At 52.9% G+C, this 12076-nt stretch overlaps 1 protein-coding gene across 1 annotated transcript; it reads left to right on the top strand.

Annotated features, from left to right (window-relative positions):
- Positions 1 to 1817: 1817 nt before the first annotated feature.
- LOC130885553 (spermatogenesis-associated protein 31D4-like) lies at positions 1818 to 8543 on the top strand. Its single transcript, XM_057787084.1, has 4 exons — positions 1818 to 2009; positions 3726 to 3768; positions 4288 to 4348; positions 5042 to 8543. Exons 1-4 carry the CDS (start codon positions 1818 to 1820, stop codon positions 8541 to 8543), a joined length of 3798 nt encoding a protein of 1265 aa, XP_057643067.1.
- The last annotated feature ends 3533 nt before the right edge of the window (positions 8544 to 12076 follow it).

Raw genomic sequence — 12076 nt, 5'->3', positions numbered from 1 at the left:
CATCCTCCCCTGCTCCCCATCTCCTGAGCTGCCAGCCAGTCAGCTTCCCCTGCTCACCCTGGTCTGCTGCCACTAGCCTGTCTCCCCTCAGCTCAGTCCACCATGGAGCTCTCCTCCAAGTCCCTTCATTATGATGTCACACGGCCCGCCAACCTTCCCTTTCCCAATGTCACAACAGAGCCACTAGGGCGCCTGCTTCCACAGACCACCCCATCCCACCATGGCCAGGCCACATTCAGCTCCTTTTCCACCTTCATCTCTGTCTGTATGTGCCCCTACTGAATGGGCAGGGGGCTCCCCCTATGCCCAAGCTCACGGTGGTTCCATGTTCCCTGACACACTTTAGTGTGTCCCACAGTGGGCACTAGCCTGACCTGCTACCCTACTCGCCCCAATCTGCCCACCAGTTCACCCCAAGAACCTCACCTCACCTGCATCCCATCCTCCATCCCGCTGAGCCTCTGCCTAACCTTCCAGGAAAGCCAATCCCCAAACTTCACTGGACGACTTAGGAGACCATGTTCTGCCCCCGCATGCTTACAGGACCTATTTTACGGCCCCCTAGAGTGTCACCCTGCCTTGCCCCTAAACATATACCCTGGCACCTTTGTGCCACCTGACCCCCGTCACATCAGAGGTCGCCAGCCTGCTATGCTCCCAGCTGGTCTTATTCTACACTAGGTATACCATTACCAACGTATCGTGCGTCCCTATCCTGGCGGTCTGCATAGTAGCCTGCTCTTGACAGCAGCCTTGGCTTCTCTCTCACCCTGTTCAACCAGAACCTCAACCTAACTTTAGTTCACAGTGGACTGCCATGACGGCAATCCTGCGGTTGTCTGCTTTCCCAGGATCTGACAAGTACTGTCCTGTTCCTCAGCTTCCTTCTACCTAACCAGTTCCAGTCCCACTCTACACAGTGCAACCGACCACAAAAACCATTTGTCTGCCCAAACTCCATCCCCCAGCTCATGCAAGTTCTCCGGTTTCTTTTCAGCTTGCCTACCAGGATCCTCACCTCACCCTGGTCTACACAGGATACCATCCAGCTATCCACAGACCCAGCTTACTGCAGCTGGCTGGCCTGCCATCTGATACCGTTACCCACTTTATCCTATACCACCAAGCTCCTCCCCGCCATTCTATGCCTAGCCCTTCTCCTTCCTGATCTGGTTTTCCTACTACATCACCACCAAAAAGAAAAAAAAAACTGTATAATCATACACAGAAGGAAGCTTGAAGCTTTAATTATATACATCCTATATTTATGATAGCGTTATGATTTGTCTGTCCCTCAGAAGACACAAAGGGAGTTGTGTCAAGTTGACTCAAACACAAAAGTCAGTCATTGGGCATTCAGAAAGTAAATGTATGGGAAGGAAATTTTATCTTGTAGCTCATTTGGTGAGAGAAAATGATCCTGTAGATACGATATGCTGAAAGACATTGGTCCTGGAGACACAGACTAACCCCCAGCAAACACTTCCAGGAAAATGCCACGTCAGTTCTCCACGCAGGAGAATTGCAAGGGTCCAGCTCAAGAGCTGCAAGCAGTAAAGGGGACTGAGGTGACGTCCTGGTCACAGAAGAAAAAAACTGTGAGGAAAGCTGGGTGGGAATGGAGCAAAAGGCTGGGGCAGAGGGCTCTGCTGGAGTGGGCGTCAGGGTGGGGAACGGGGTGGGGCTGAGGGCTCACCCTCCTCTTCCCCCTCACAAACCCTCTATGACTCTGCCCTGCTCTGTGATGCAGACCTGACTACAGCTAGGCCCAGACAGCCTCAGCTCTCAGCTGCCTCAGCAGCCGTGTGAGTCACAGGATGGAGAAGGTCCTCTCCTTTCTGAATAGCACTACTGAGCCATGGTTGAGGCTTGGACATTTGTCGTCAGCCTTCCCGGACACTTACCCCAAGTGCATCTTTCTGAGTGCAGTAGGGGTGCTGCTTTTGTTCCTGAGGTACCTGCTGCTGAAACCATTCTTACCCACACGGAGCAATCCAGCCGTCAGAAAGGTGAGGCGGTATGGGGTGTGGTGAGCTCCTAGGGGGATGTGGTGAGCTCCTAGGGGGATGTGGTGAGCTCCTAGCGAGTGTGGTGAGCTCCTGGGGGGTGTGGTGAGCTCCTAGGGGGTGTGGTGAGCTCCTGTGGGGTGTGGTGAGCTCCTGGGGGGTGTGGTGAGCTCCTAGGGGGGTGTGGTGAGCTCCTGGGGAGTGTGGTGAGCTCCTAGGGGTGTGGTGAGCTCCTAGGGAGTGTAGTGAGCGCCTAGGGGGTGTGGTGAGCTCCTGGGGGGTGTGGTGAGCTCCTAGGGGGGTGTGGTGAGCTCCTAGGGGGTGTAGTGAGCTCCTGTGGGGTGTGGTGAGCTCCTAAGGGGATGTGGTGAGCTCCTAGGGAGTGTGGTGAGCTCCTAGTGGGGTGGTGTGGTGAGCTCCTGGGGGGTGGTGTGGTGAGCTCCTGGGGAGTGTGGTGAGCTCCTAGGGGTGTGGTGAGCTCCTAGGGAGTGTAGTGAGTGCCTAGGGGGTGTGGTGAGCTCCTGGGGGGTGTGGTGAGCTCCTAGGGGGGTGTGGTGAGCTCCTAGGGGGTGTAGTGAGCTCCTGTGGGGTGTGGTGAGCTCTTAAGGGGGTGTGGTGAGCTCCTAGGGGGGGTGTGGTGAGCTCCTAAGGGGGTGTGGTGAGCTCCTAGGGGGTGTGGTGAGCTCCTGCGGGGGTGAGGTGAGCTCCTAGGGGGGTGTCTTCCTTTGTCTTTCTACTCCCCTATTGTTGAAGGAGAGTGGCTGCCTGGGGCAGTGCCTGAGCTAGGACCCTGGAAAGGAGAGGATACGGCCACGGGAAAGCGGGGACCCTGGGGTGGAAGGAATTCAAGTTTCCATCAGAATCATTGCCTACCTCCCTGGGTGTTCGTGGTTCAGCGTTAAGCACCCATCCTGGTCTTCCTGGCTTAGTTCCAGATGTCAGGTTTTCTGAAGGAGAACTGTGTCTCCTGACACTTGCACCCAGGCCCTCTCCTTACACTTGCGCCCAGGCCCTATCCCTGGTCCTACGCCCCTTCAGCTCCTTCACCTTCACTTCCAAGTTGTGCTGCGGGAGACTAGTGGTGGCCACATGTGACCTCTGAGCAGAACCTGGAGCCTGAGACCTGTCCCCAGGTGGAGCCTGAGACCTGTCCCCAGGACAAAGAATCTCAGAGGGTCTCAGTCTGTGCTGCTCAACATGGGACTTCGTACTGATATCCACAGCTGCAACTCTTGCAGACAAAAATCCTCTTTTGGTTTCTCAAAGAAGGAAGAACTTATAGTCTTCTCTCACTTGTGAACATAAATAATAAAAGTTGGAACAAGGCAGTGGTGATGCACGCCTTTAATCCCAGCACTCGGGAAGCAGAGGCAGGCAGATCTCTGTGAGTTTGAGGCCAGGCTGGTCTACAGAGTGAGTTCTTTAAAAAATTGGAATTAGCCGGGCGGTGGTGGCGCACGCCTTTAATCCCAGCACTCGGGAGGCAGAGACAGGCGGATCTCTGTGAGTTCGAGACCAGCCTGGTCTACAAGAGCTAGTTCCAGGACAGACTCCAAAACCACAGAGAAACCCTGTCTCAAAAAACCAAAAAAAAAAAAAAAAAAAAAAAAAATTGGAATTAATCTTACTTGACTGGAAGTTATAATATTCTTGGTTAATGGATTCTTGGGCATTCTAGGAAAAACAGCAGAAAAAAATCATTTTTCTTTTTGTTCACAGCAACAGGGAGAAGCTAGGAAAAGAAGGAGAACATCATTTAAAGGTAGGTTCTTACCTCTAGGGTTGTATCACCCCCATCTTCCCTTACTGTCATTTCCACAAGAACCTGGGTTCATGATCTGGGGGTATCATTTACTAGACACACTGTCTCCCTCCGAGGAGACTGAGAACCAGCCATGCACCCTGCTCTGCTCACCCACGGGCACAAGGCAGTGATGCCTGACCTGGGCAGTGGGTACTGCCCACGCAGTGAGCACAGGGGGAGTCCAGGGAGGACTACAGTTTGTTTCAGAGGCACAGTTCCTGCCTCCTATCATGAGCACGCTTCATACATGGGGCTCAGACTTGTGAGCTTCTGCTGTGTACACAGTGAGATGATGCCCGCAAAGGGACCTTGTAAACAAAGCAACCCAGCTGAGCGTCGCTAGCGTTGTGGGTGCCAGCTCCGCCGTGTCTATTCTCGACGAGTTCAGACTGCAATAGCCTAGGTGTTTCCCTCAGAGGAACTGATGCTCATGTCTCTGTCTCTGCTTCCATCCAACCCACACCCGATATTTTCCAGAATTTAGAATCTTACACAGAGAAACCCAGGAGAGGCGGAAGCTGCTATCTGTTGTGCAAAGGTAACAATCTTCCCTTCCTTTCAGGGCCCATCCCCATCCCCACCCCAAGGTCAATGCATCCCAGGAACTTAGCACTGTCTGTTCTTGTCATGGCAGGGATACCCAAACTGGAGGCGTGGGAAGAGGCTGCTGCCTCTCTGGTAGCCAAGGACAGAGCAAAAGGAATAGGCACACAGGCTCTGGGGTCCGCACCCCGCGGGGGCCTAGCGCCCTCTTTCTATGTGTACTGCTTGTCCTTATTTTGCTGCCGTTGCTGTAATGAACACCACAACCAAAAGTACCTTTAAGGAACAAGTTTCATTTCAGCCTATAATCCAGATCACAGTCAGCTGGGGAGGGAAATCAAGGCAGGAACTTGAAGGCAGGCCAGTTCATTGCCTGCAACCAGGGAACTCGCTTCATAGCCAGGAAGTGGTAATTGTGAGCAACGCTGTTTGGTAGCTAGTGTGTAGCTATGCTTATATTCCGTTAGTTTTCTTATCCACATCAGTACCATCTGCCTAGGGATGGTGCTGCTCACGATGGGCTTGGCCTTCCTAGCTGAATTAACAACCAAGACCCTCTACAGGCAGGACTTATCTAGGCGATCCCTCGCTGAGACTGCTCTCTCAGATGACGCTAGGTTGTGTCAGGCTGACAGTCAACGCTAACTAGAACACAGGTCCTGACCGCAGCTCTGAACTCTGTCCTCAGCCCCTTCGGACAGCTGTACGATGCCTCCCACTTCCGACGAGCGCTTTGTCCAGATCCTCGCTGTGACGTGTGCAACGGGGCCAAGGCCAAGGTCAGTCATCTGCTTTCAGAGGCCACCCCCGAAGATGGCGCTGCCTCTGCATCCAGCGTGGCTTCCACGGCCTCTGTGACTGAGACCTCCTTTACTCTGTCCCCTACCCTCTCACCGAGCCCTCTGGGATGTCAGATTTCATCACTCTCACCTACACCTCCTCCTCCTCCTCCCTCCGTTACCTCAACTCACAAGGTCGCTCCCTTGGAAGATACACACTTGTGCACACCACAAGGTGACTCCCTGCCATCAGAGCCCGTTCTTCTCACAAGCGTGGACTTCTTCCCGCAGCCTCCGCCTCTGCCACAGCTGCCACCGCCGCCGCAGCTAGGCCACATCCCACCTCATCCACTTCCCACACTTCCTCAAACGGAAGAACCTTTACAACTAGAAATCTCTCCATTCCTAGTGGGCAGCCCAAGCGAGCAGATTGTCAATGCCACAACAAACAAGGAATCTTGTGGTGGCATGTCAGAGTTCCCCCCATCACAGTCGGAATGCTTGGTGAACCGTCACTCTTCTGAAGCTTTTTGGGGGGGACAACCCACCATCTATTTCCCAATGCCTGGAAAACCCTCTTTTCCAAACCCCAAAGTCCTGGCACTGCTAGAGAGACAAGACCAAAGCCAGTCTGACTTCCTTATGCTGAGGGATGACAAAGAAAAAGCAGAAACTTTTCAATTCAAAAAAACACTTAAGACTTGGAAGGAAATCTCAGAGTCAGCCTCCGGGTTGCAGAGCTCAGGCGTCTCCCTACCTCTGAGGGGCAGCGAAGGTGGGCTCCAGGAGCTGATGGTGCATCAGGGGCTCGTTCAGACGCAAACCTCTGAAGACCAATTAGAACCCAGGGTTATACAGCACTTCTGGGGGCTCCCGTACCTCCACAGCGAGTCTGTGAACACTGTCACTACGCTGTCGACTCGTTCCTCAACATGCATCTGGTTCAACAGCACCCCACACTCCTCAGTCCTGACTCACCCAACACCTCTGTCCCTGCCTGAAAGCCAATCCCAGACCTTGGCCCAATCGCAGTCCCAGATTGTCTGTCTTCCACGTCCGGTCCCAGTGACAGCATCTTCCTCTCAGTCTCAGCTTAGGATCTGTGAGGTGTATTTTCATACATCCCAAGACAAGACAAAGGCTCTACTGCAGTCTGAGATCCGCCACCTGGAATGGAACGTCACGACAGAGGAAGAGAGGGTGTGGGCTTTACCCATGAAGGTCCAAACATCTCAGACAAAAGTTTGTCTCCTACCTTCCACGCCCTCACTAGTCAGGCAGTCCTCCAAGGTCCGCGCTCCCAGGTCTGTTTCTCCTGAAGACTTCTCCCTGAGTGACGCATTTCGGAAAAAACTTGAGTACCACCTTTGGAAGAGGCTCACCCTACAGCGCTGGGGCCTGCCCCAGAGGATTTTCAAGGCTCAGCCGCGGGTGCATCCTGACCTCGCGCAGTCATCTATGAGCAGCGCTGGGCTCTCAGGGGTCTCTCTCTTTCAGCCCCAGGATAGCAAAGACTGGCAGGACACTGTCTTGAACCAGCCTGGAAGCTCCCAAGAGAGTCTCTCGCTAGATGGAAAAATGGTAGAGACACAAGGACAGAGTTCAGAGATTGTTCAAAGATATCCATGGGGTAACTGCAAGGGCGCTCCAGATAATGGCCTGCCATCTAACTCTGAGACAAACCTACAACGCCACCAAGGCAGTCTGTCAGGTAAACCTTCAGGGACCTCACAAGTGAGCCAATGTCAGGAAAAACTTAAAACTGCGCTGCAAAAGCCTTTGGTCAGTCATCTCAATGAAACCAATAAGGGTCAGAGAGCTGGCACAGCGTCCAGAGCAGGGCACTGTCCTCTCCCTTTTACCTCACATGTGGATAATGAAGAACACGAGGCTCAGAGACAGTCATGTTCTGATAACAAGGACAGACATGCCAAGAGCATATATATGACAAAGCCTGTTCTGCACCAGGCATCCATGGTCTTAGACAACACCAGCATGAAAGAGTCAGAGGGCAGTAAACACAGCCCAGATGTGCCCAGAATATCCACTGAGGCTGCCCCTGTGCCATTGGGTAAGCGCCTGGATTCAGGAAAAACAGTCTTGGGGCTTCAAGGAGCAAAAGTGAATGGCAAAAGCATATTTGTATCTGACAAGATCAGTAGCATAGTCAAGGGAGGGCAGCTCAGTGTTCTTCAACCACAACATACCAAGATCTTGAACACCAACCAGGGCAAGATTACTCAAGGGGCAGATGGGAATACAACAAAAGCACAAAATACTCTGGGAGCTGGAAGGGCCCTAAAAGAAATAACAGGTCCCCAGGAAAGTCAGACATCTGACTGTAATAGTCAGGTATCCAGGCAAGGGAAATTTAAAAAAGAAAGCAGGCTGCCCATCCAAGCTCTAGGGCCCCCACGTGACAAGCTCCCTGCCTCAGATGAATTCGCTTACAGACATTTCCTCATGTCTGACTGGAGCCCTTCCAGGGGCCCCATGATGGTGTCTCAGGTGCAGCGACAGGTGCCCCGGATGCTTCCTCACGTCTTGGGCAAAGACCAGAACAAGGACATCTCTCCATCTGTCAAGAGAGTGTGTCCTGCTCCATGGAAAATGGAGGAGCTTGGGGCAGGGGTTCCCAGGCCTGGGACGTTACAGGCCAGTGGGAAGAGCTGCCATGCACAGGACAGTCCAACCCAGGGGCATCATGGGGAAAAGCCCACCCACCCCCTACCAGGGAAGGCACTGACCCCTCCTGAACACCAGTTCAGGAAGCACGTCAAACACTTCCTGCAGTGGCTTTCTCCCGACAGAAGAGGCAAAGTGCAGGAAACATTCCCACAAAAAGGCTCTTCCCCACCATCACCGGGGCAGGACCCAGCACTATTTAAGGGGAGAGCTACCTTTCCTGGGACTACTATAGCTCAGAGAGCCATGAGAGACCCAAGGAAGGTCTCCAAGGAGCAACTGGGGCACAGGCAAAGTGCTGCAGACACCATGCGCCATCCTGTGCCCTTCTCTCCTCTTACCAAACCTGTGATAATAAAGCCAAAGAATCAGTCTTGGGTCTCGGCAGAGCCAGCCCAGGGGCCTCCGTTTCAGCGCCAAGCAACCTACCCTAAAGCGTCCAGCCCCAGGCCCTACAACCAAGCCACTGCCGTCGTTGGTCAAAAGAGATGGGTCAAAGACAGAGTCAGCCAGTCCCAGAAAAGTGTGTTTTTACAGCCTAACCCGCCCGCACCCTACAGGGGTCCAGAGCTGCACCAAAATGTCATTTCAAGGAGAGCTGGGCAACTTCCTCAGATGGCACCGCCCTTCGCTGTAGGAACTGTGTTGGCAGACTTGTCCCGATTATGTGAACAGAAAATCCTGGCTCAGAATTTCAATGGAAAAGGTTTTCTTCCCCAGAAATAATCTGTCTCTTATTAATGGTATTGATCGCCCCCAATAAACGTTCTGATGAAGTAGTGTCCTTTGTGTGCACAGTGTGTGTGCTGTGGATGGTATAGACTGCAGGTGACACAGGGCTTGTGTTTTGAGAAAGCCTGGGTTAATTCAACGTTCACCATACACCAATGCCTGCCCCGGCTCCCCGCTCCCCTGTTCCTCTGAAAGGTGGCCTGGTTCCCTGGACTCTTAGTTTTTTTGCTGTTTTTTTTTCCTTTTTTATTTGTTTTCTTTCTTTCTTTCTTTCTTTCTCTTTCTTTCTTTCTTTCTTTCTTTCTTTCTTTCTTTCTTTTTTTTTTTTTGAGATAGGGTGGGCAGACTTGGCTGTCCTGAACTCCCTCTGTAGGCCAGGCTGGCCTTGAACTCAGAGATTCGCCTACCTTAGCTGGGATCAAAGGCGTGCACCACCACTGCCAGGCTCCTGGGGCTCTTGTTAAGAATGGATGTCAGGTGCCTTGGGTGTGATTAACTCTGAGCTGATCCCTATTGCCAGTGTGTGGCAGCCCCCCCCCCACGGCTTTCCTATCCTTGAGAGCAGGGGTCTCCTTTCACAGCTTTCAGGAAACAGCACGTTTGGGGCCCTTGCTCCAGACGACTGGTTGGGAAGGAGCCACCACAGTAGACACTGCTCACACAGGCTGGCGGGTGCTGCTCGACGGCCCTGGGAAATCATGCCGTTTCGTCTTTGCCACTGAGATGTGTCCACTAGAAAACCGCCCAGGAAAACAGTTCTGCTCCGTCTTTACACTGTCTAGACTGACGATACTCCCCGAGAAAATCGTCACCCTGCTGTCAGCTAAACATTTCCTGAGTGGTCACCTTCCTCTCAGAACCAAGAGTAAGAGAGATGTATGCGTATTTGAGTAAGAATGAGTGACAGAGAAAGGAAGGATATTGCTATTCAAAAGGAATGACACCTAATGATCCCAGCGTCCCCAGACGTCCATACCTTCCTGCCCAGTGCCACCCTAGCAGTATCTTGAGGGGCTGATTTTGGTGCTGTGTAGCTCATTACTGCCAGGGTCAGAATTTACATATGGCCATCCTACCAGTGCGGGCCATTGTCTGTAGGGCCATTGTCTGACACGACATGCCTTCCTCCATCGCATGTGAGTTCTTGCACTTGGGCTGTTAAGTACACATGATGATACCACCCAGTGCTGCATGGCATCAGTGCTGCACCTGACCTGCCCGCATGCCCATTTCCCCAACTAACCATGGTTCTGGTTCCTCTTGGTGGGATGAAACATGACCAAAGCCAACCTGGAGAAGAGAGGGTTTATCTGACTTACACACTCCAAGTCACAAGTCAAAGCAGGAACTTAAACCGAGTGGGAATCTAGAGGCAGGAGCTGATGCAGAGGTCATGGAGGGTGCTGTTTCCTGGCTTGCTCCTCATGGCTTGCTCAGCCTGCTTTCTTATAGAACCCAGGACTACCAGCCCAGGACTATCCCCATCTACAATGTGTGGTCTTCCCCCATCAGTCATGAAATCAGAAAATGCCTACAGGCCTGCCTACAGACCATCTTATGGAGGAGGCATTTTCTTAGTTGAGGTTCCCTCCTCTCAGAAAACTTGAGTCTGTGTCAGGCTGACAAAAATCAGCCAGCACATCTCCACAACATTCTTCCAGGCTTCTAACCAACCCTGGTAACTATGTCTGCCTGGTCTGTCAGCCTAGAATTACCCTCACTCACGTTGTCTTGCCCTGCCAACCTGACTAGTTCACGCTAACACAGCAGCTGACTCCTGTTCTGTCAGCAGGACTACTCCCAGAAGATCCTAGCCCTGCTCCCCAGGCAATCCGCGTAGGTCTTCCACGTCTCTCAGTCCAGTTGTCTCCACTCACTGCAGCTCACTCCACAAGCCGTTTCCCAGTACATCCTCTTGTACGGCCAAGTAGCCGGTATAGCAGCTGGGCATTTGCCCAGATTACCTCAGCGTGGTCTGTTTGCTAGGCTGCCTAATTGCCCAAGTCACCCAGCTATACAACCACATCACTCCAATCCCAGTGTGGCCTGCAACCATCCTGGCTCCCCTGCTCTTCTGCCGTCTGTGGTGCTGGGTGCCGCTCTACTCCACGGAGAGCGCGTGTTCCCCAGGGCATACTGCTCTTCTCACATCACCCCACTCCAGCGAGGTCACTGCAGACCCTGCTACAGATCTGCCGTAACCTGGTCTGCCCAGTGTGCCCAGGCAACATCCCGCTTGTCTCCCATGCCCACTTACCCTGCTCAGCCTAGCCCTCTGCGTCACTGTCAGCCGATGGGCATTTTCTCCCAGCTCTTCCTAGCCTGTCTCTACCTGAGTCGGCGGTTTTCCCACTTGTGGTTTGCATTAATCCACACGGCAGTGCGGGTTCTCCAGCTCATCGCCTCTGCCTGTTAGCTGCTCTGTTCCATAGCTCATCCTAGCCCGCATGGACATCGTTCTCCCCCCCTCACCCGGTCTGCTGTTGCCTGGCCCATAACCCTATTCATTCTCACTTGACCTAGACCTGACTATTCCACCAAGCGTGTCCCATTCCGTAACATGCTCTAGTGTGTCTGCCTGTCTTACCCTAAGGCAGCCTTCTTGTCTGGCTCTGCAGTTGATCCTAACCTGGCTGGCTGGCTGGCTGGCTGGCTGGCTGGCTGGCTGGCTGGCTGGCTTCCCTTGTCTCTGGACTCATCCCAGTCCAGTGCCCTGTGACCAGCCCTCCTTTATCATTCCTCCATCTCCATTCCCCAACCTCCCCCTGGTCCACGGCAGCTGACAGTCAATCTCACAGTCCCCATTTGTGGCTAGCAAATCTGCCAGACTGCCTAGTCTCCTGTCTCCCACTAGTGACAACATAGTGACAGGCTACCAACTTACCCTATGCCAAAGCCACCTGGCCTGCCAGACTATAGTATACACTGACACCCAGATCAGTTGCTCAGCTCACTTTTAGAACACATACGTGCACACACACCACACATACACACACATTATACACACACACACACTACAACTTGTCAGCTTGTATTTACAGTGCCATTAAATGCCATTTATTTCAGTAGAAAAGCAAAGAATTATCAGATTTGAGCCCAAATCCTTTCCCTGAAAATGGGCCTGTGAGGGCAGGGCAATGGTAGTGCACACCTTTAATCCCAGCACATGAGGCAGAGGCAGGCCAATCCCTGTGAATTTGAGGCCAGCCTGGTCTACGTAGGGAGTTCCAGGATTGTGAGACCCCACCTCAAGAAACGAGAGAGAGAGAGAGAGAGAGAGAGAGAGAGAGAGAGAGAGAGAGAGACAGAGAGGAGAGAAATGGGCCTGCAAAGCTCTACATAGGGAAACCTAGGGCTCCGAAGAGTTGAGCTTAGAATGACTTTCAAAACCGAAACGGTTGTCAGTCCACCCTCTTCTGAAGAAAAGACTAAGGTCTCAATGCAGACACTTTGCTGGAGAGGTGGGGCTCTTACCTGGTCCCCTTCTGGAGCCCACTGAGGGCTCTGACTTGGTCCCTTCCAGACAG

This window comes from Chionomys nivalis, chromosome 13 (genome assembly GCF_950005125.1).
Source record: "Chionomys nivalis chromosome 13, mChiNiv1.1, whole genome shotgun sequence".
Lineage (NCBI taxonomy): Eukaryota > Metazoa > Chordata > Mammalia > Rodentia > Cricetidae > Chionomys > Chionomys nivalis.
The sequence above is the reverse complement of the archived record's forward strand: the minus strand, read 5'-3'. Positions and strand labels throughout refer to the sequence as shown.